Source organism: Cyprinus carpio, chromosome A7, assembly GCF_018340385.1.
Source record: "Cyprinus carpio isolate SPL01 chromosome A7, ASM1834038v1, whole genome shotgun sequence".
Classification (NCBI taxonomy): Eukaryota; Metazoa; Chordata; class Actinopteri; order Cypriniformes; family Cyprinidae; genus Cyprinus; species Cyprinus carpio.
In genome coordinates, this window is record NC_056578.1 from 29828614 (window position 1) to 29851586 (window position 22973).

The following is a 22973-nucleotide window of genomic DNA, read 5'->3' on the forward strand; positions in this document are numbered from 1 at the left end:
GAGGGCATTAGTAGTGTAGGTATAGGGCCCAAACATAACCTCAAGTCCTGCCCTGTTACATACCACACAATTCTGAATCCTCTCTTCTCTTAGTATTAAACTTTTGAACTGTTTTCTCATATATCTCTATATAAAAAGATGCAAACAAATTTCATGCCGAAGAAATTTCTTATCTGAGAAACAGATTTGTACATGCATCTGAATATCCCAGCAGTTGTGCTTTGGTTCGCTGTGGTTGGGTTGACCTGACATGAATTCCTGCACAATCCGTCGCTGGAGGCGCATCAAGCTGCAACATGCAGACGAGAGGAGAGAGACGGCGTTTTACTGATTAAAAGTCTGAGGAAGAGACATTTCTGCAAACTGATCTAATGACCAAAATTATTATATTGCCATGTTATATTGATTGTAATTGAATCTATCTGATGTCTGGGCACATGTTTACAGCAGTGTAGTGTTGAGGCGCGGTGGGTTGGCACGAGGCGCGTCAGCGTAGCCTGCATGGCGCAGGTAGGCGTGGAGAGGCGCGCGCCTGGACTCGAAATCCGGAACGACATGATGAAGACAAGCATTTTCAAACTAAACAGATAATGACAACTTCTCGTCAGAAAGTTACAGCGACAGTTTGACAGCAAGAAGCGTGGTCACGGTTCGAGGTACGTTTCGAGAAGAGAGCTGCTTATATATTACCTAACAACAGTTGCTGTGAGATTTCGCTTTGAGCGCGTCACTTTCGTTACTGGCTTTATGGAATTGTGTTATTGTACTTAAGTGGTCATAAAGCAGATTAGTTAGCCAAACTAACTAACTGGGTTACAGTCTTTTGTTTTGTAGTGGGTTTCGCTCAGCTTGTGCAAAAATGTTGCGCTCGTTCACTTTGGCCATCAAAACCAAAAAGTGTCAATAGTTAAAGAAACACCCACATACAATAAGTGCAAAGTTCTCACGTGTCCTCTCAAAGTATTCATGCAAAAGAAATGGTTTCTACATAAGTACTAACATTTGTTGAAATAACAGATAGCCTAACAAATGCATGTTGGCGGAAAACGATTTAGCAACTTTGCTGTTTTTTTTATTCTTACTTTTTACTTTTATTTTTACTTGTTTATATATATATATATATATATATATATATATATATATATATATATATATATATATATAAAACAAATAATAGACCGCTGTATGCTGATTCTTGTGTGCCATGCTGAACATTTGATTATACTGTGATGGTATTTCAAGCTGCATATGTATTTATGCTGGGAAACATTTCTAGCTGGACTTTGCTCTTTAGTGCTGGATTTTTATGAGAGAGAAATGTCTGGTATACATGACTCAAGAGTAAAATGGTAGCCAAGTGATCTTCAAATGCTTAAAGTTCACCCGAAATGAAACTCCTATCATTATTTACTCACCCTCACAATGACTTTCTTCTGAGGAACAGAAAAGCAGATGTTAGGCAGATTGACAGTCTCAGTCACCATTCACTTTCACAGTCTGCCTTACATCCCTATTTGGGTTTCACAGAGTGACATGAGGGTGAGTAGATAACACATTTTTGCTGAACTGTTCCTTTAAGCACATTCTTTGCGTACATTCTTTACATTATAATTGCCGTGGTTTAAAGTGGAAGTCAGGCACTGGCCTACGTGCTTGTGCTTGTTATGAAGACTAGAATTACAACATTTTTTTTCAGGGGAATGAGGGTCATTTGTATAGTAGAATATAACCACATCCAAATAAATGCCGTTTACAACGTTTACAAAAAGTCCATATGATAGATTAACTTCATGATTTTGTGAAGCATTTGGGGGGTCATCTAGAACAGTTGATGGACACCATTGACTTTCATAATATTTTTTTTTTTCCTACTGTGGAAGTCATTGGTGTCCATCAACTGTTCGGATAGATATAAATATCTTTTTTTGTGTTCAACAGAAGATAGAAACTCATAAAGGTTTGGAACAAGTGGAGGGTGAGTAAATGATGACAGAATTTTCATTCTGGAAATGAGCTACTCCTTTAATATGAGCAATTGATTAACCTGTTTGTACAGGTAGAATGAGGTTAAAATGTGCAATGATTTATTATTTGTCTTTGAGCTTTTGAGAAAATACAACATACCTTTTGTCAGGGCTGTACGTTAACCTTTTTTGCACATAGCACTGGTGCTACAGAGGTTGAAAATTTTGTAGCACAGGCCAAAAAGTTGTAGCGCGAGTATAGAACATCTGTTATCATGTCTGAAAACAAACACAAGTAATGGAGTTCATCACTTGACAGACATTGATGTTCCAAAAAGCACAAAAAATAAAACCATCACCAAAATTGTTTTAAACAAAGCAATCTGCTACAAGCTCAATTTTTCTTTATTTGCTAAAAATGGAAGAGTGTAGAAACATAACAAACACACACACACACACACACACACACACACACATATATATATAGAATATTATTATATTATATATATATAGAATATTATTATATTATATTATATTATATTATATTATATTATATTATATTATATTATATTATATTATATTATATTATATTTGTGACAGTCTTGCATTCACCACTATAGATTTACCCATTTAGATGACTTCTGCTGCTGAGAAACCCAGAAATATGAAAAAGGTCTATTAAAAAATATGATCGTTCGGTAACCCGCATTCTTAAAATACCTTATTTTGTGTTCAGCAGAAAAAAGAAAATAATACAGGTTTGGGACAATGTAAGTGAGCAAAAAGTGACAGAAATTAAATTTTTGAATGTCATATCGCACACCCATAACTACCAAGTATAATCAATCTCTCATAAACACAAACAAGCACAACGAAATCACGTCACACTATTAAGCATCTGTGGTTATGAACATTCAAAACTGTATTGCACGTGTGCTACAGTGGTAAATTTATTCATCGCACAGACCGTTTTTTCGTATATATGTCGCACTGTACAGCCCTGCCTTTTGTTGTTTTTTGTTATAAGTTGTTTCAGTTGGTTTTGTTGGCTAACACAAAGAAACACCGTAATAGAACTGTTTATCAAGTAGACTGTCTGTAAAAAAAACAGGCTTTGAAATTGAACTGCGTAGGAACAACAATATGCAAAATAAAATTTTGAAAGTATTTTTCTTTAGAAAAAGTTTAGAAACTTTTTCTTGTGCAAACTATGCCCAATTATATGGTTAGTTAGATTTTATTATTTGAATATTAAAATATTTTTTTCCCTGCTATCTGCGACTGTCATGGAACAGATCTGCAACTGATTTCAGGGAGGAAAGCAGTGAATTGCTGCATTAGCAGCATATGCTGTGCTACTCTGTAATTCATTAAATATACTGCCTGTGTCCTGACTGGTAAAACTCTGCTGCATGTCAGTGTAAGTTAAGAGGTTGTGAAAGCATTGGTTTATGCTAAAGCTGTGATGTTTTAGCCAGTTACCCAGAGTTACTGAAAATGTTACGGTACAGATTAGCCTAGTTGTATTTAGTAAAACCTACCTTATCCAATGAATTAGGCTACTGTATTGCAATAATGGTATCTAAGTTCCATCTTATTACTTTTTGTATTGTTTTTCTTTTTGTGGTTCTTTATATCCAAATAAGGACAAGGAAATGTTTTACATAAGTTTCAATAATCAAAAATGTAAAATGTGCTTCATATTATTGTAGGTTTATCGTAGGTTTATCTTAGGATAACTCAAACTACACTTCACAACCTGACAAAATAAGAGTTTGGTTTAACTTGAAGAAATTATGACATAAATATATTACTGTTGTACAGTAGAATCTATTCCTCAAAGTAATGATAACAACAACAACAACAATACAGTTTATAATGCAGTATCACACAATTTTTCATCTGTGTTTTAATTTAAACTGTAAACTTCTGTTGTACAGCACTTTGTTTGCCAAAAAATGGGTGGGTGGGCGTGGTCGGATACGAGGCTTATCGCAACTATTTATAACATGGCAGAAAATGGATGTGAGTGGGGCAAAAGTGTTTGGGCAGTGAGTGGACGGCTAGTTAGATTAAACAGACACTACCTGATCTATTCTTGTCTGCTGCATCATGTAAAAAACTATTTGATGCTGACTTTTGCAATGTGATGGACAGTTACAAAAGCTGATTGAGTTGAGATGTGAGGCTGGCGTGCTTGTTGTTTTCATACATTTCATACATTATAAAAATGGCGTAACCATAAACAATGGTGCTTAGCCATTCAGAAATTTAGAAGTAAGCAAAATAACCCAGATATCTATCCTTACTGATGAGACAGTAAGAAACCAGTAAAGCTGAAACAGGGATGATATGTAAAGTATTCTTGTTGTTCTTCGTATCAGTGCTTCTGTAGTCCATTCTTAGCTAGATGCTAAAGAATTTTTTTTTTTTATATAAAACCGAAATAACACTTCATATGAAACTGTTTTCAAGAGTTATAAATTATAAAATGCACACATATACTGTATATATAAAGTATGAGCAACATTAGATCTGAATATACATAGAATACTCTGATTTTGAATTTTAAATTCAACATCGAAGCAACAAGCCAAATTAATCTTAAAAGAAAGGGCTTTATATTTATTACCACTATCTATATCTAATTTCCGTGAGCACCAAATAGAAGAGTTGAGAGCTGAGCTGGGATTCTTTCTCTGCTATTGAAATATTACTGAACCATTTAATTCAGAATTTGTCTTAAATATTATTTTGTAAAAAAAAAAAAAAATCCTGAATTGAACCGAATCGTGAAATCAAAATCGTGAATCGAATCGAATCGAATCGTGAGTTGAGTGAATCGTTACATCCCTACTGTGCAATTAATCGGAATACAATTTCAATTTTGCCCTCCAGTGATTATGAAAATACAATAATCGAGATGAAACGATTATTACACCCCATTCTGCCCTCTTTCCAGAGACTTTCCAGACTTTTCCAGATATTGAAGCTTTAATAAAAAACAAAGGAAGTTTAATTCTTACAGTGAAGACTATGCTGCTTTATTTTACATTCAATTTCTGTAGTAGGCTGTTGTATACTTTAGACTTGCATAAAAAACTTTAAGGACTGTTTGTTCCATTTGTATCTTTTTTTTCTATCGTATTTGTCCTTTGCTTTTTTATTACTGTTTAATTATTTTCAATAATTTTTGAGGATTTGTAAAAAAATTTTTTTTTACTAATATTAGTTACCCTAGTATTCTGCTGTGTGGTATTGAGAATTGTGAAATTTATCTTAATCTCTAAATGTCTCTAAAAGGTAGATGTCATAGCAACCTTATTTACAGAAAATATATATTTGATATACATTTAGCACTATTTTTACATAAATCACTCTTATAAAGTTTTGGTCATGTGGCTCACTCAAAATCGTGTAAAATAATAATTGCGATCACAATATTGACCAAAATAATCATGATTATGATTTTTGCCATAATCGAGCATCCCTAGTTTTTATGCTTTCAAATGTATCATATTTTTAATCTGTCAAGATGATTCATACTTAAAGTGGGTGAGACATTTGGTTGTTCAACTCCTAAACACCAACTTGTTTGTTTGTTTAATGCAAAGAAAATGATTCACAATCAGTTTTATTCTTCCTAGGTTGGTTTCCCACATTTTTTCAACTTGCCTCAGAGTAATCTCGTCATCCAATGGCATATGGTAGACTTCATGACCACTGAAGACCCTTGTGTCTAGTCTTCTATGGAGCCTGACCAGGAAATTACTCTGTGGCTGACCAGTCTGCATCTGCCCCAATATGCCTCCAGCTTCGCCAGGGCTGGCTACCGTTGCTTTAAAGACCTTAGGAGCCTAACGGAGGAGAAGCTTCTTGAAGTGGACAATATTCCCACAGGACACCGGCGGAGGATCCTAAGCAGCCTGGAGACCATGATGGTGGAAGTGGATGGAGGTAAAGGTTCTATGAAAGTACCCGTGAGGAGAAAGCCAATCCCAAGTCCTAGACAAGTGCTTCCCAAGGCTAAGAAGAGCGGCATATCTTGTCAACATTCTCAGGGCAGTAACATCCAGACAACAAGGCAAACTCTTCTTTCAGGGACTAGTGTTACATGTTACACTGTTTCCTCCAGCTCAGGCTCCACCTCTGAGCATGACAGCAGCGAATCACTGGAGAACTTTTCAGAAGAACCTATTCCAGAGGAGAATGATGACTTTCCCTCAGAAGGAGCTTCTGTAGGGTTTCAGGGAGAAATGGTTGAAAATGAAATATATGAGCAGTGCACCTTAATTAAGGGACCCTCTGAGCCGAGGTCTACCCTCTCCCATAAGCTAAGACCCGTTCCAGAGATCCCTGAGCATCCCTTCAAACCTCCTTATGACTGGTGAGAATTTTTTAAAGTCTAGGTTGAATATTTTTGGTTGCTGACACAACAACACACAGGCATGGTGTGCCAGCATATGTATTAAGTAGAAGTGTGACAAGACACTTAGCTCACAAGATGAGACGATACTTGGTATTGGGTTCATGAGAACAAGGTGAAACAATATTTTTACAATGTTTTTAAGAAATCTTCAAACATGAAAAATATGACTGGAAAAGTAGCCTTTCATTTGAGTGAAAGTCATATAATGCAAAACAATGCAGGTAGATTTTGAAACGTTTTAACTAATCATTTTGTAATGAATGTCACATTGGTTTTACTTTCCATGTACTGTATGTATATGCAGTAAAACACAGGACAATATGCAGGCACTGTAAGAGGTTTTGCCATAAACTCAACTGACTGGCTTCACCCCATATTATTTCACACGAGTCTCTTCAGACTTTATAGCTGTGCAGAACTATGCATGAGCTTCTAACTTCTGATTGAAGCTGTGCCATTACCTGAACTCCTTTCCACAAATTATATAATAAATAGGGCTGTCAATTTATTATAATCTAATTAATCACAAATGTATCGCAGATCAATTTTGTCTGAGAAATGACTCCCCAAAAGATAATTTAACATCATTATTGTTTTAAATGAGTATAGCATTCTTTAGAAAGGAATATGTTCATGACTTCCAAAAACAAATGACAAAAAGTACAAAACGCTTCCTGTATCACTGGATGTGGGTTAGATAGTGAAAATTAAAGTGTTTTGTGAGAGATCGCATAAGATCAAAAGTTCCCATAGTTGAAAAAATACTTTAGTACTTTTCACAAGTGATGCATGTCCTTCAGTGATCAGTGCATGGGCATACTTTGGAGTTTGGGTGTCAGTGAATGGGACTGTAAAATGTTGTATTTTATTTTTAATCCATTCAATCAGAAATGCACAAAACTTTCACACTTTTCTCCTTACAAATGTGTGTGCAGGAATGTGGCAGCAAACAACAACATTGAGCATCTCTCAAGGTCTGAGGGACACGTCTGCCACACATGCAGTAAGGAAGGTACACTACTTTTCACTTTATTTCAACTTTAGTGGTTTATATATTTTGTTGTGATTTGTGATCCTGTTAAAATAAATGAGATGCAGTCTTTCAATGGAATTTGCTTTTATCTTCTCATGCATGCGTGAGGAGAAGCCTAGTTTGCTAAACTTACATCAGCTTGCTTTTGTGTGTGTCTTTGAAACTGCTTTTGGCTTTGAAATGTTCCTTTGTGTCCCTGTTCTGAACATGTTGCCCTAGTGTTTGTAATTGTAGCAGGAAAGGTGCTTTTAGCTTCCTCGTGGAATAGTTTGGAAATTGTTTGCATGAGACTGTGTGTGTGTGTGTGTGTGTGTGTGTGTGTAGTTGGGAATTGGGAGCTACACATAAAGGGATAGTTCACCCAAAAATGAAAATTCTGTCATAATTACCCTCATGTCATTCCAAACCCATAAGACCTTCATTCATCTTCTGAACACAAATTAAGATATTTTTGATGAAATCTGAGAGCTTTCTGACCTTGCATAGACAGCAACGGAACAACCACGTTCAAGGCCCAGAAAGGTCATAAGGGCATCATTAAAATAGTCCATGTGACATCAGTGGTTCAACTGTAATTTCATCAAGCTACAAGAATACTTTTTGTGCCCAAAAAAAACAAAAATAACAACTTATTTCAACAATTATTCTCTTCCGTGTCACTGTCTGCTGCCCTTCACAAGAGTACCATGATGCATGCATGAGGTGCTGCTGTGCTGCGCACAAAAAGTATTCTTATAGCTTCATAAAATTATGGTTGAACCACTGATGTGACATGGACTATTTTAACGATGTCCTTATTACCTTTCTGGGCTTTGAATATGGTAGTTGCGTTGCTGTCTATGCAGGGTTAGAAAGCTCTCAGATTTCATCAAAAATATCTTAATTTGTGCTCTGAAGGGTGAGTAATAATTAATGACAGAATTTATATTTTTGGTTGAACTGTTCTTTGAAATCAGAAACCAGGCTTAGGTGTAAAAGTGGTTTAATAATCCCTATACCCACTAGATCTACAACCAAATTCTGTTCTTACTCTCTGGAGACTAAAATGTAATAGAAAGGTACAAGGTAGATGAAGTTTTAGAGGAAAAGTTTTAAGTGTAGAGCGAGAACAGAAAATTAGTTTGTAACAGAGAAGAACTTTATGATCAGAGATTTACACAATTGACCTGAAACAGGTTCTTTGTGGAAGACAGAAAAAACAGGGCAGAGAGAGAGAAAAATAAAGCGAGTGTATCATCTGTAGTTAGAAGGTCAACTCTTGATAATGATAAATGATGACACTGATCTGAAATGGCACCTTTGCTACTGGGTTAAGATGTGATACAATACAGTACAGTTCTATCACTGAAAACAAAGCGGCGTCTAGATCAAACACCTTACAGTAGGGTGTTATTTAGCGGGGGGCCCTGTCTATAAGCTTTGTATCTATGTGCATGTCTGTCCAGAGGGAACAGTCTGGAAGCCATGCTGCCCCTTACTGTCTCCGCAGAGATATGGTGGTCATTTGTCACCTTGACAGCCAGTCACCCAAGCTGCTCCCTCTTTGGTACATTTTCCAAGCTGGCTACGCTAAAGGACAATGTGTGGGATCTCATTTTATGCTTGTTCTTTTCTCTCTCTTGCCCTCGTTCTTCGTCTTACTCTTTCTCCTTTGCCCTTCTCCCAGAATCAAACCACAAAACCACAACCTGCTTTGTCATAATGATTCATTCCTTTTATGTTAATTACAGCACCACTTCAAAGGACCTTGTCTCCCATTGGCCCATATGGAGAGCTTTTTCTGTATAATTCTGCAGAAATAGAAACGGTGAGTGTATACAAAACCTTCCTGTGCTGGAATTTGCTCTGTGAAATGAATGTTACATATAAAGTAACATGATTTACAATGACCTCACATGTAGAGCACGAGTTACAGTTTCCTACTTCGGTTTATTTAGCCATATATGAACATGGCAATTGTGCTGGGATCCACACCAAAATAATTGGTCTGAGGTCACCTTAACAAGGTGGTCTCGGCCCAGTTGAAAACAAACTCTGGACTGCTTTGCTTGTGATGAAAGAGCAGTCTGACCCAACAGACCAATGAACCAAACTGTGTCATCTGTGTCATAATTCATAATTGAAAATATGTTAAGTAAAAAGCAGTAGTGTCCAATTCCATAGGACTGCACTTCAAAACCAAAGAAAAATCTTAAAATGTCATTACTCTTTTGTAAAAATGGGTGCATTGCAAAAATTATGTCCCAACAAAGCTTTGATTCCTACTCTTACTAAGAAATTATGTATATGTAACATTAAGGTACACTTTGAAATGTTGCCTTGTGAAAGCTAAACAAACCAAGAAGATTGTACAACATTGCATTAAGACACTCATAACTAGGGTGAATGGTATTTGAAAACATAATTTAGAAAATAGGCTTGCTTATAGATTCATCTTGATTATATTTGTTTTTCAGGATATGTCCAGTCAAGGAGGAAAAGAGAACCTGGAACAACAAAAGTTAAGGTGAACATTTTGGTCAACTTCAGTGTCCTTTGGCCTGTTTGTTAAGCAAAAGTGAAGTGACGTGTGGCCAAGTATAGTGTCCCATACTCGGAAATTGTGCTCTGCATTTAACCCATCCAAGTGCACACACACAGTAGTGAACACACACACACACACACCTGGAGCAGTGGGCACCTCCTTCGTGGTATTGAGGGTGGAAGAGAGCACTGTTTATTTACTCCCCACACCTACAATCCCTGCCAGTAACGAGACTTGAACCCCTGACCTTTGGGCTACAAATCTGACTCTAACCATTAGGCCACGACCTAATTCTAAAATCATAAACTTGTACGTGAAGTCCTCTAATTCTTGTTGATTTCTGTGATTTTAACATGGTTTGTAGATTTTCATATGGCCACTGTGTTACTCAGAGGATCTCTGTGAACAGGATTGTGGTTTGCAGGATATGCTGGCCAGGTGTAATCAGCACCATAGTTGTGAATTAATTTTCAATAATGAAAGTGTTCATTATCAAATATTCTTACCTTTTGGGTAAACTATCCCTTTAGTGTTCTTCAGGAGCAATGTGCCTCTCACTAAATATGGTCATCCTTTTAAAAAACATTAAGTATTGGAAATGAATTGAAGTTACTTACCTAATCATTGTAAATGTTATTATTTTGCCCATTCTATATGCAAACTTAAATGATTTTAAGTTTGCATTCTTTCTTTGTTTTTTTTTTTTTTTTTTTTTTAGAAACAAGCAGACACAAACAAGACAAAAACAAAAGACAATAACACAAAATAACAAGAAGCAAGACCTTTCCAAGCAACATTATGTCGATGATGATGATTACTCCACTCTACAAGAACCCACAGTTAGTCAGTGCTTGGCTAATGAATGCTCTTTTAAACATCCTACACCGTCCACTCTTCTCTCGAGCACTGGACAATCAGCTTTGGCCCAGCCACAATCAGATGTGAATGACATATACAGTATGGCACAAGAAGACCTACCAGGCCTACTGAGACCAAACCTTCCTTCTCAAACAGAAGATTCCATTTCTCCTTATGCCTGTTTCTATGGGACCCGTGCTGCAGCCACCAAAGCAGGCTGGCTAGACAAACTCTCCCCTCAAGGGTAAGGACCATGCAGACCATGCATTTTTTATGGATTATTCTTGAGAATGCTGTAAGTCAAGTACTGAAGCACTTATTAAAGTATCAGTGTTAAGGAATAGTTCACCCAAAAATGTTGTTCTCCATACATTGTTATTTTATATTTGGAGCACAGTAGGTGCACATCATGCAGCACTTTGCCATTCAGTTCATATGATCTTATGACCATGAAAGTAGTCTGCATGACTCATGCACTGCATTTCAATTCTTCTTAAGCCACACAACATACTTCAGTGAGCATACCACAGTGAGCTGACTGCGAAGTGCCCAAACTTTTGGAGATTGAATACACTGTAATGGTCAATACCTACCTTCAAAGAATCAGATTATGTTGGATTTTTGTTATCTTGATCAGCTTGACGTCACATGTTGAGTCAGTTAACATGCTGAGTCTTTAATTGCAAAGTGTCCTTATTCTGCATAGCCTTTTAAAATGATTGAAATATACATGATCGCATTGAGATGAAGGTACCACAGCAGTTTCTGGTTTCTCTTTTATTTTTACTTTTCCTTTCCATTTGGATATTACAGCTTAGATTTTAAGTTTAAAATTTCCTCCTTGTTCAAAAATTTGGGGTCAGTGAGATTTTTCTAAAAAAAAAGAAAAGAAAAAAAACAAGAAATGAATACTTTCATTTAGCAAGGATGCATTAAATGGGTCACAGGTATATGAGGGGCCGTACAAGCCATAATTCATTCTGGCACTCTCACACACTTACATTCTCCTTTCACATACATATAGTTTTGCTTTCACACACTTACATATATAGAATGTATGTATGTATGTCTGAAGAAAATATGTGTATGTAAGAGAAGAATGTATGTATGTGTGAGAGAGATTATAGTGGAAACGGAAGGATGCAGGCTCAGCCTCAGTCGTGTTGCCAGGTTTTTTTTTTTTTTCCACTTAATGGAGGAAGTGAATAATGTCGGAGGTTGCAAGGTAGGGACAGCGATATCTTTATATTATTTCCATAACTCAAGATTTGGACTCATTGCGGTTTATTTATTTTTATATTGTTTTTTTTTGTTTTGTTTTGTTGATTGTTTGTTTTTTTCAATATCTGGTATCTGGCAACGCCAGCATAACAGACAGTAATCAAAAATGACCAGGTTAAAAACAGAGTGGCCAGGTTATTCCTGACAGGATGCAATTTGGTAACACAAACATAGTGATCATCATGATATATTATCTTTAAGACAGATGCACTGAAGACGAACACAAAGAGGAGAGAATAGAAAATACTGTACCAGACAGAACAATATCATTGAAATACTTAAAGAAAACCATAATTATGTAATTAGGGTGGGGTGAATACGGATGTATTTCTGAGGAGAACTGACTGTCTTCCGAAAAGTTTCGATGGCATTTTCTTTTTCCTCTTACCGTCATTAAATACACATAAAGGAGTGTTAATTAGCGCAGCGCTGCATGCAGCAATAACTCAGGAAACGCTAGACTAGAGTTCTATAAGCGCCACTTGCTGTCAGAGACTGAATTTGCATTTTCATCAGAATCAGAAAGCGCTTTATTGCCAAGTGTGTTTACACGCAGAAGGAATTCGTCTTGGTGTCAGGAGCTTCCAGTACAGAAAGTACAAACCTAGTGCAGACATACATATAATTAAGGTAATAAAACTAATAATAATAAAGAGTAATAATAAAATATCCATTCAGCCCGTCTGATGTTTTTGTTTTGTGCAGTTGCTTCATGTTGCATATATTTTTGGTTCTTTGTTTGTTTGTTCAAGGTTAGTTTGGCCAGTAACAGAGCTAAATAAACATTTAATAAATGTAAAAATAATAATAATAATAATAACAGTAATAAGAACTAAATAAATTGGCAACGAGTATGGGGATCGGATCATTTCATTGTAAAATAAATAAATAAAATCGGAAATTGGAATAAGTCATGAAAAATCCTGATCAGTGCATCCTTAACTGTAATAGAGTTAGACCTACCTGAAAGACCTGAAAAAGCATGGTTCACTTCAGTTTTATCTTTGAGCTACTGTACCTATTTGTGCAAAATGGTTGTTTATTACATACAATGTTACAGTCAACAATGAAAACAATAAGTCTTATTTATTGATTTATTGATTGATTGTGGCAAGGCCTGTGAAAATTTTGCCAGGGCAAGTAAAAAATTTAAACCACTGGCCGAACCGGACCAGTACAAAATTTCCTTAGTGTTAAGCCCTGTCAGTACGATCAAAATCAGTGTCTTAACACTTGTACACAGGTCTGTAGAACACGCAAGTTACATAATGATATGTTAAAGTTACAAACTTAAAATATGTACTTGAAAAAAAAAACAGGATGACTTTGAATAGCATCACTGTAAAATTGTGAGGAAGAGCTGTATGCTCCTGGTCTGAGAGTGACTTCCTGCTTAAACAGGAAGTAATGGATACCAGAAAAAAGGTAGAAATATATGTATGTAAAAGTAGAATGCATGTGTGTGAAAGCAAAAAATGTAAGTATGTGTAAGGAGAATGTATGTGTGTGTAAGAGTAGAAATGTAAGTATGTGTAAGGAGAATGTAAGTGTGTGAAAGCAAGAATATATGTATGTGAAAGGAGAATGTATGTGTGTGTGAGAGTGCCAGAATGAATTATGGCTTGTACAGCCCCTCATACAGGTATGTATGACGTTTACATTGTTAGAAATTGTCATAAATGTCATAAATGGTGTTCTTTTGAACTTTCTATGCATCAAAGAATCTTGAAAAAATGTATGATGATTTCTACAAAAATATTAAGCAGAACAACTGTCTTCAACACTGATAATAATAAGAAATGTTTCTTGAGCACCACCTGACACTGAAGACTGTAGTAAAGGCTGCTGAAAATTCAGCTTTGCATCACAGGAATAAATTTCATTTTAAAATATATTCAAATAGCAAACAATGATTTTAAATTGTAGTAATATTTTACAATATTACTGTTTTTACTGTATTTTTGATCAAATAAGTACAGTCTTGATGGGCATAGGAGACTTCTATCAAAAACACACACAAAACAAAAATCTTGCTGACCCTTATGAATAATTTTTGAAAGCAAGTGTACAATGCATCAGCAGAGGCGGGCAAAAAAAACTTCGAGTATGTCACACTTTATTTTGGTGTTAGTTTCCATACATGCTATAAAACAAAGCTAAAAACGGCCTTCTATTTTTTTTTTCTCTTCCTCTTTTCGCCTTAGATGCTTTATTTTGCTTGTTGACACACCACAATGCCAGTTGCATGGTAGCACTGGCTAAAATGCTTCATTATGTTTCAAATGGCCCTGATAATAAACCCTCAATGATAATTATTTTAATGTTGTGACATGAATAATGATCTGTTTTGACTTTTGTCAATATGACACTTTGTTTTGTATTTGTAGAAACTGTGTCTTTCAGAGAAGGTGGGTGAAGCTTGAAGGAGGAAATCTCACTTACTACAACAGCGATAAGGTGTGACACACACACACACACACACACACACACACACACACACACACACACACACACACACACACACACACACACTTGCAGATTCTCACACACTACAGGGCTTTGCCATGTCATGTTCTTGTTTCAGTTTGAATGGGGAGAGCAGAGACAAGCCTAAAACCCTGGTGTCAGTTTTAAACTCTGCATGTACAATCAGTTTAAAGTATCTCAGAGCATCCAAACTGCTGCAAATCCCTCTCTTAATTTCCACTTGCAGTGGGATAAACCTAACATGTCTTTCATAGCTGTCGACAGTCACTCACTCTTTTTGCAGATATAGTATTATCGGAGTAGGACAGAAAAAGCAGTGGATGCAGGAACGGGGTGATATTATCAGTGTAAAACAGTGGGGGTAGAGGACGCTCTAATAGAGCATTGGGTGAACCTGTGTGTACTGTGCTGTTGTCTTTCTTTTAGTCCTTTAAGCCTTTATCAAAAAAGGAGCATCAGCGGAGCGGCCTGTTCTAGCTTTCAAACACACCAGTTGCTCTTTCTCTCCTACTCTTTCCCTTCTCATGCCCTGTTTACATAGACATATAATTGTGAGATATTACAATTTGAAGTAACTGCTTTCTATTCTAATATATATTTTTTATTTTAAAGTGTAGTTGATCCTTCAGAAATCATTCTAATATGCTGATTGCTGCTTGAGTAACATTTCTTATCAGTGTTCATTTTTGTGTAAACTGGGATACTTTTTCTTCTTCTTCTTTTTTTTTTTTTTGAATAAGATTCTTTGTTAAATATAAAGTGCCAAAGATCAGCATTTATTTATGTCTTTACTTACACTTGATCAATTGAGTGCCTCCTTGCTGATTCTAAATAGATAAATAAATAATATCTTTAAAAAATTGTATTGCCCCTAAACTTTTGAATAGTAATGCATATGTAAATTGTGTTGCCTAGAGAAAAAAGTGAGTATTCCTAGTGCATGGGTGGCTGGGTGTTTGGTTGGTGGTTAAAGTAATGTCCAATGTAGCCTCCAAAGTAATGCAATGACCGCATCCAAAATATCAAAACTCAAAATATGTCATTTCCATACCTATCAGTGGCCCTGGTGATTTTGAGCTAGAATGCAGAGAATTTACTGCTGTTAAATTCTGATATCATTTTTTCACCCTCATGTCATTCCAAACCTGTATGACTTTCTTTCGTGGAACACAAACACATTTTGTAGAGTGTTACCAAACCGTTTTGGTTACCCTTGATTTCTATTGTATGAACAAAAATTTCTCGAATTTCTCAAATTATCTTCTTTTATGTTCCACAGAAGAAAGAAATTCATACAGGTTTGGAATGACTTGATGTTGAGTAAATAATGACAATTTTAATTTTTGGGTGAACTACAGTATCCCTTTTAAGAACTTTAATATTTGTAAATAGTAGACATGTATTTTAAATAAGACGCTGATCTTTATCTTTAATCAGGCTCTTATTGAATCAACATTTTACTTCAATTAAAATTAATTAGAACTAAACATTTAAATAGAAAGAAGCTACTAAAGCTATTCTGTTAAATTATCTTTGCCCTAATGAAATTTACTATAGTTCTTCCATAGAATCCATTGTTGAACTGACTAGTTTAGTAAGATGGTGGTCACAACAACTATGGTCCTCATTACCATGGTTATATGGTTTTTAAAATAAAAAATAAGTAATAATAAACTATGGAATTTGAAATAAATAAACTAAATATCAAGAATCTACAAAAGCAACTTCTAAAAGTAAAATATTCCCCAATATTGAATGAATCAAGCGACTTGTGCTGTTGATCACTTTACATCATGGCGGAAGCGCAAGGCACATTCATCAGCGCTGTGCGGGTGACTCATCCCACTCTGCTTTTGCTCGCGGCTGGCGGATGCAGCGGGTAGTGCCGCTTCACACTTTTGGAGTAGGTCTATTTGCTTTTTGCAGTTTCGCATGCGCTGTTATTTAAAAACAGCGCCTAATATGTAGGAGGTCTCCCTCGCTTTGGCACAGGTTGAGAGAAAAGATGACTGACAAGACCATGCTGGAAGATTTGTTGCTCATCAAATCCTGAGCTCACTGACAAATATCTGATCTTCACGCGTGATTGTGAAATTGAAAGTTAAAGTGAACAGTAAGCACTCATTCAAAAGTGGTTTCAACACCCCGCGTATTGATAGCTGCAGAAATTATATGCCATAGAACAGAGCTTCTCAACTGATCTGGCCATGGGACCCATATTTTCCAATGGTCATCAAGCTGTGACCCACTTTATGATATATATATATATATATATATATATATATATATATATATATATATTAATTATTTTTTATTTTTTTTTAAATATAACTTTATGCAAATCCTTCCCAGCTAATATACGAAGTACCAGTTATGTGATTTATTGGTACTTTACTTTTATTTCACACGTTGCATGCTTGTAGTTTCTTTTGCGCTTTAGTTAAATGATATAGGCTACAGCGTGTGGCGCCGCATTTGCGCATGCAGTTGAAGATACTGAATCGGGACAACACATTTTTCTCAGGCAGTCTTTACTTTAACTGCAAAAAAAGGTGTCAACAGCTTTCACGCACATCTGTCAAAATAAAAGTCTCGCATCAGAAAAACATTTAGAATTATGTTTTTTGTTGTTATTGTTGTTTCTTTGACTGCACATTTCGAGACCCACTCAGAATGACCCACCAGTTGAGAAACACTGCCATAGAATGTTTGCGGGAGTGGGCGGGACACAAAAATCGCTGGAGCGGGCGGTAATGGTCAGACATTAATCGGGAGTGGGATAAAGAAAACAGTCCCACGCAGGGCTCTAATACAAAAACGCACACAATGAATGGCGACTGTAGAAAGCAAAAGCTGAAACCCGGACATTTTGTGCCATTTAGAAATCCGGACACATTCTTTTTAGGTCCAAAAAACAAAAAAGAAGACATGTCCGGGAAAAAGAGGACGTATGGTCACCATACCTTAATTTAGGAATTTAGGAATCATATTTTTCATTGTCACTCTTTTTTCATTGTAATTGTCATTACATTTAAGAGGCTGCTTGCAAATTGAGAAGAATTGGGACTTTATTAATTAGACTATTTGTCATTCAGCATTTAGCGGTAAGTACCAGCTCCCTGGGTTCTCTCTTCTAAATAAAGACAGGCTCCTCTGTGATTGCATCATCCATTAGGAGTTAATGGTGACTTTTGCATTTGTAAATAGATGTTCTGTTTGAACGGTGGCCACCATGAAGCTCTGCTATGGTGTTTTGAGCGGTTGCCAGGACATTGAAAAGTTGGTCCTCTGAGCAGTTTTTAATGCATTTATGTTTGTTTGCTTGGTGTTTGCTTACTGGTTCCTTCTATACATTAAAAATAGCAAATAACAGAATTTCCCTTTACAAGCATCACTAATCAAGAATACTAGGGAGAGTTTCAAAGAAAGTCTCCTTAAACTTATTGTCCTCAGCGGGCACATTCTCTCCTCAGTCTCTTTTCTCTGATTGAAATGGTTAATCTCAATATCTGCTAGCTTCTTGACATCCAATAATGATGTCATCAATCAGAGACTATCTTAAGCGTGGGAGAGAAGCAAGCACCACACTCCCACTGGTTCTCTGTAGGACCCTCGGGGATGGAGCGGCATGGTCTCCTCTCAAACTTACCTGATGTTTCATCAACCTTGCGACCAGGTCTGTGACCTCTGGGGATCCAAGTAACACTTTCATGAGTTTTAGCTTGTATGTGTGAGTGAGAAAGGTTTAGAGTGTCACTTGTAGGCAGGCGGAGTGTGTGGAGATGTTTTGGTTGGGATCAGTTACCTCGTATCTGAAGTACAACTGTGTGGAAAATCCAGAAAAGCTCAAAAGTCCTCTGGGAGCGTCTGTGGAAAGCTTTCTCACCACCCACTCCTGTGTTTTGATGGTTGTAGTACATCCAACTTAGGGCAGAAGTGAGCTTCCCATGATTTGCAACTTATAAACTACTGGTCAAATAGTCGAAATAATTAAGATTTTTAAAATGTTTTTTAAAAGCAGTCTCTCATGCTCACCAAGGCTCTATTTATTTCATCAACAATACAGTAAAACAGTAATATTATGAAATATTACAATTTAAATGAACTGTTTTTTACTTTGATATAGTTTAAATATAACTGAATTTCAGCAGCCATTGCTCCAATCTTCAGTATCATGATTAAGAAATGAAATTTTATTGATTTTCTTTTTCCAGTAAGGACAAAATAAATTGATCAAAAATGAAAGCAAAGACTTTCAATGATATGCTGTTCTTTTAAACTTTCTATTGATCAAAGAATCCTGCATCATGTTTTCCATAAAAATATTAAGCAGCAAAAATGGTTTTCGTCATTAATGACCATAAGAACCAGTATTTATAATTGACCACCAATAATAATTGATAACTGAGAATCAGATAAGCATATTAGAATGATATCTCAAGGATCATGTGACACTGAAGACTGGAGTAATGGCTGGAGTATTACATCACAGTAATACATTTAAAAAAAAAATATATATAATAGAAAATAGCTTTTACTTCTTGCAAAAACATTAAGAAAATCGTAATTATTTCAGACTTTGATGGTAGTGTATGGCAGCAGATCTTCTAGAATACTACATTCAGCTGTGTGCTTTTGGCTAGTGTAGGATGTTCCAAAAAATGCAAATGCATCATTTTGAGGTTTACTGCATGCAGTACATTTACAAGTCATTTTCCACACTCAAGTGCATTAGCGGCCCTCGGCCAGGTGGTGTCCCCATGGCTCCACTGCAGAACTAACTCAGTGCTGGTAAAAACAAAAGCTGATGGCATTTCTGGGTCTCTCTGAGCCAGCGGTTCTCCATTCCAGTCCTCGCGCACCCCAGCTCTGAATATTTTGCATGTCTTTCTTTGTTAACACACCTGATTCAGATAATCAGCTCGTTAGCAGTGAGCTCCATGCATGAACTGTGTTCCCATTGACATGGTCCCTAAAAAGTGTTCATTGCTCCCTACTCCCTGAGCAGGGGGAATCTGTTGAAGTTTACCTCACTTCAAGAACATTTATTCACGGATTTGCGCTGCGCAACGTCTTCACACACAATGCACTTTGAAAGAAACATATACGTTCGCTACAAACTGGAATCATGGTGGAATATCCTGTGATGTCCACTTCGCAGGGCACTTTACATTCGAATAGAACAAGCATCTGAAGACATAAGAGAAACATACAAAATGTGCAGAGCAGGGGGGCGCGAGGACTGGAATTGAGAACCGCTGCTCTAAAGCGAATGCAGACTTTATCATTCAGTCCCTTAAACTTAGGAGATTTGGCACACACCACAGATTGTAGCAGATTTGGATGTATTTGGCTATGAACATCAAAGTGCGTAAGCCTATATAGAACAACTGCGGTGAGAGTGAAACATCGTCACAGATTTGCACAAGCCATACAGATAAATCCTGCTATACTTTTTCTTTTTGTGCAGTGTACATCTTTGTTATATGTGTGTTTGTATAAGCGCACACCAAAGTACTTAAACCATCTCTAAACTCTTAATGGATGCGCTTGCGTTTGCACATGCACTCTATAAGCCCCCTTCATCATTCCGACCCTGAAAATTGTAATTATAATGAATAATTAACGCCAGCTTAGAGAGCGCCTCATTATTGCCACTTAGCTTTCTATAAACATGTACACCTCTTTACTTTTATCCCCCTTTCCTCTCTTCCGCTGCTGTCCAGATTTTAGACAGAGGAAGTCTCATTAATATGCCATCGAGTTCAGCAGTAAGGAAGGATGCAAAATAAGAGAGAGTGAGCAAGGAGTGAAATCCCGGAGAGAGGTGATGGCTGCCCCAACCATAATTAGGGTTAGCTGCAGCCATCGTTGTTAACATACTGCCTTAATTTGAGGAGATGACGCTCTCTCTGACCCTGCTTTCTCTCTCTTTCTTATTCGCAATCTTATCCTCCCTCCGCTTTGTGAGCTTCTCTTCCTTGATCCCTTGGTTCTTCACTCATTCTCTCTCTATTAAGCAATCCCCAAAGCTCTCTCTTTCTCATTGTCTCTGCTTTCTCACTTTCTCTACCTCATCCACTCTCTTACTGTCTGTCATTGGCATTACCTCTTCCATTTGCGCCAGCTGAGGAGGGGGTCCCTCACTAAATCTTCTCTTCTATTTTTGTATGGATGAGTTCTAGAAATAGTGCAAGGTCATCATAATAATTAACAGCTAACTGAAATTAATCTTTCTTTTTTCCCCCTTTCCCTATTTTCCTTTGCATTTTTCCTGTCTTTGTCACTAACTCTAGCTCTATTCCTAAACCCAACGAATTACATCACTTCCTACTACTACATAGGCAGCTCTGTGAAATGTATTAAACCTCATAAGCAAGTATTTTGGAATGACCTACACAGGCGTCACTTGTGTGTTATACAAATAGCACTCTATAAGACTCAACTTACAAACCCCTAACTAGGTGTGCCTTGTATTTATCACTTTGCAGTGCATTTTGGAATTGCCTTCTTCACAAAACAATGTATTTCAGAGTGGCTGGAGTGCTGTGTCTGAATTCAGTAGACTAAAGGAGGACTCTCAGAGCTCTGTTGCTGGTTTGGAGGCTTATGTTGGTTTGAAGCACACAGAGAAACCAAACACTCCTTTCTCTAAACAGCTAGCTCTGTTTCCCTCATCTCTCCCTACAAAACATCAGACTATAAATACTGGAGTGCCGAGCTTGTTAGCTAGGGACTGGTATTAGGAATCAGGCCTGCTTGAGTGAGTGTGTGTGTGTGTGTGTGCTTGACTCAATCCCTCTTTTCTTTCCTCTTTACTGTGTGTTTGTGTGTGTATATATATATATATATATATATATATATATATATATATATATAGACATACAGTATGTTCGATTCACGATTTTGATTTCACGATTCGATTCGATTCACAATTTTTTATTTTATTTTAAAACAAAATGATATTTAAGACAAATTATGAATTAAATGTGTCCTTTTATTGTTGTTTGGACAAAATGCTTAACATTTCTTTGTGAAATTGAAATATAACTATAATAATATACTAATATAGTACATGCATATTATTGCTTTTTTGTTGGTTTTGATTGCTTCTGCTGTCCTCATTTGTAAGTAGCTTTGGATAAAACGTCTGCTAAATGACAAAATTGAAATAGAATGTAAATGTAAATAACAAAATGAATCTGATATTTTAAAACAAGCCCCAAATCAAATAAATAAGTAACACAAATAAAATAAATCTCTTCATATAAACACAATAAGGCTTTGTCTGTGCTCTTTCCATTTAAAATTAGAGGCAACCACTGGATTTTAATCATGATCCATCATCATGATCATGATGCTGCATACATGCAACAGAAGCAGTTTTTAATTTAAATTAGATTGTATAATTTAGAAATTTTGAAGCAAAAACAGAATGGTTTGACTTCAGTTTTGTGAAGCTATACATAAAAATTTCTGCATATAACAGCATTCGAGCTGAATGAGATGCAGATTCACTCTCTGCCAGCATGTGGATCTTAAAGCGTTTCCTTGGTTTCTGCTGTAAACAAAGCTGCGCTGCACATATGAACTTCAATATGCATTATACAGAGGCAAGATGAAAAGAAAAAATACAATCTAAACTTTTCTAAAGACAGTAAGTTCCTCTCAGACATACATTCATATAAACTCCTACCCCTAAATGAATCGCGATTTGTTTAGCATCTCAACCGTTTTGAATCGTCACATATTTGAATCAATTTTCAACCGGCTCGCGGTTAATCGTTACATCCCTACATGACAGTGATGTTGCAATATGTTTGTACACTATCAATATATATATATATATGTGTATATATATATATATATATATATATATATATATATATATATATATATATATATATATATATATATATATATATATATATCCAAAATAGGTATTTTGGTTTGTTAGCTTTTTTTTTCTCTTTTTTTTGTTTTTTTTTTCTCTTCACATATAGTTCTCTTTTGTTTTTTTTATTTACTCTCTCTCTTTTTTCTTTTTTTTTTTTTTTGATTTTTTGTTTTTTTTTGTTTTAGTAAGTCTTTAGAAATAATGAGAGACAAATTCAGTCTAGTGTGTCCAAACTTGTGACTGGTAATTTGTAATCTGTCCATATGCACTTTGCGCTATGAATCATTTTTCTGTCTCCCTCATTCCTTGCAGGAGATGTACTCGAAGGGCCTGATACCTGTTTCAGCAGTTAAACAAGTTTGCGCTCTGGGTGAAAATAAGTTTGAGGTGGTCACCTCTGTAAGAACCTTTGTGTTTCGGGCAGAGAAAGAAGGTGAGCCTCTTTGCTTTTCTGTCTATCTCACATTTCGATCCCCCTCTGCTAATCTCTTTTAAACCAA

At 36.2% G+C, this 22973-nt stretch overlaps 1 protein-coding gene across 2 annotated transcripts in view; it reads left to right on the forward strand.

Moving 5' to 3' along the window:
* The first annotated feature begins 228 nt into the window (after positions 1-228).
* LOC109112428 (arf-GAP with Rho-GAP domain, ANK repeat and PH domain-containing protein 2-like) overlaps positions 229-22973 on the forward strand; it is a 76580-nt gene continuing 53835 nt past the window's right edge. Inside the window, exons 1-8 of one of the 2 annotated variants that reach the window (XM_042760795.1) lie at positions 229-656; positions 5612-6351; positions 7329-7405; positions 9157-9233; positions 9883-9932; positions 10669-11052; positions 14477-14546; positions 22786-22906. In XM_042760795.1, the coding sequence (XP_042616729.1) occupies positions 5714-6351; positions 7329-7405; positions 9157-9233; positions 9883-9932; positions 10669-11052; positions 14477-14546; positions 22786-22906 (1417 nt within the window). In that variant the 5' untranslated portion in view covers positions 229-656; positions 5612-5713. The remainder of the gene's footprint in view (positions 657-5611; positions 6352-7328; positions 7406-9156; positions 9234-9882; positions 9933-10668; positions 11053-14476; positions 14547-22785; positions 22907-22973) is intronic. The other variant, XM_042760794.1, reaches the window with a different exon arrangement.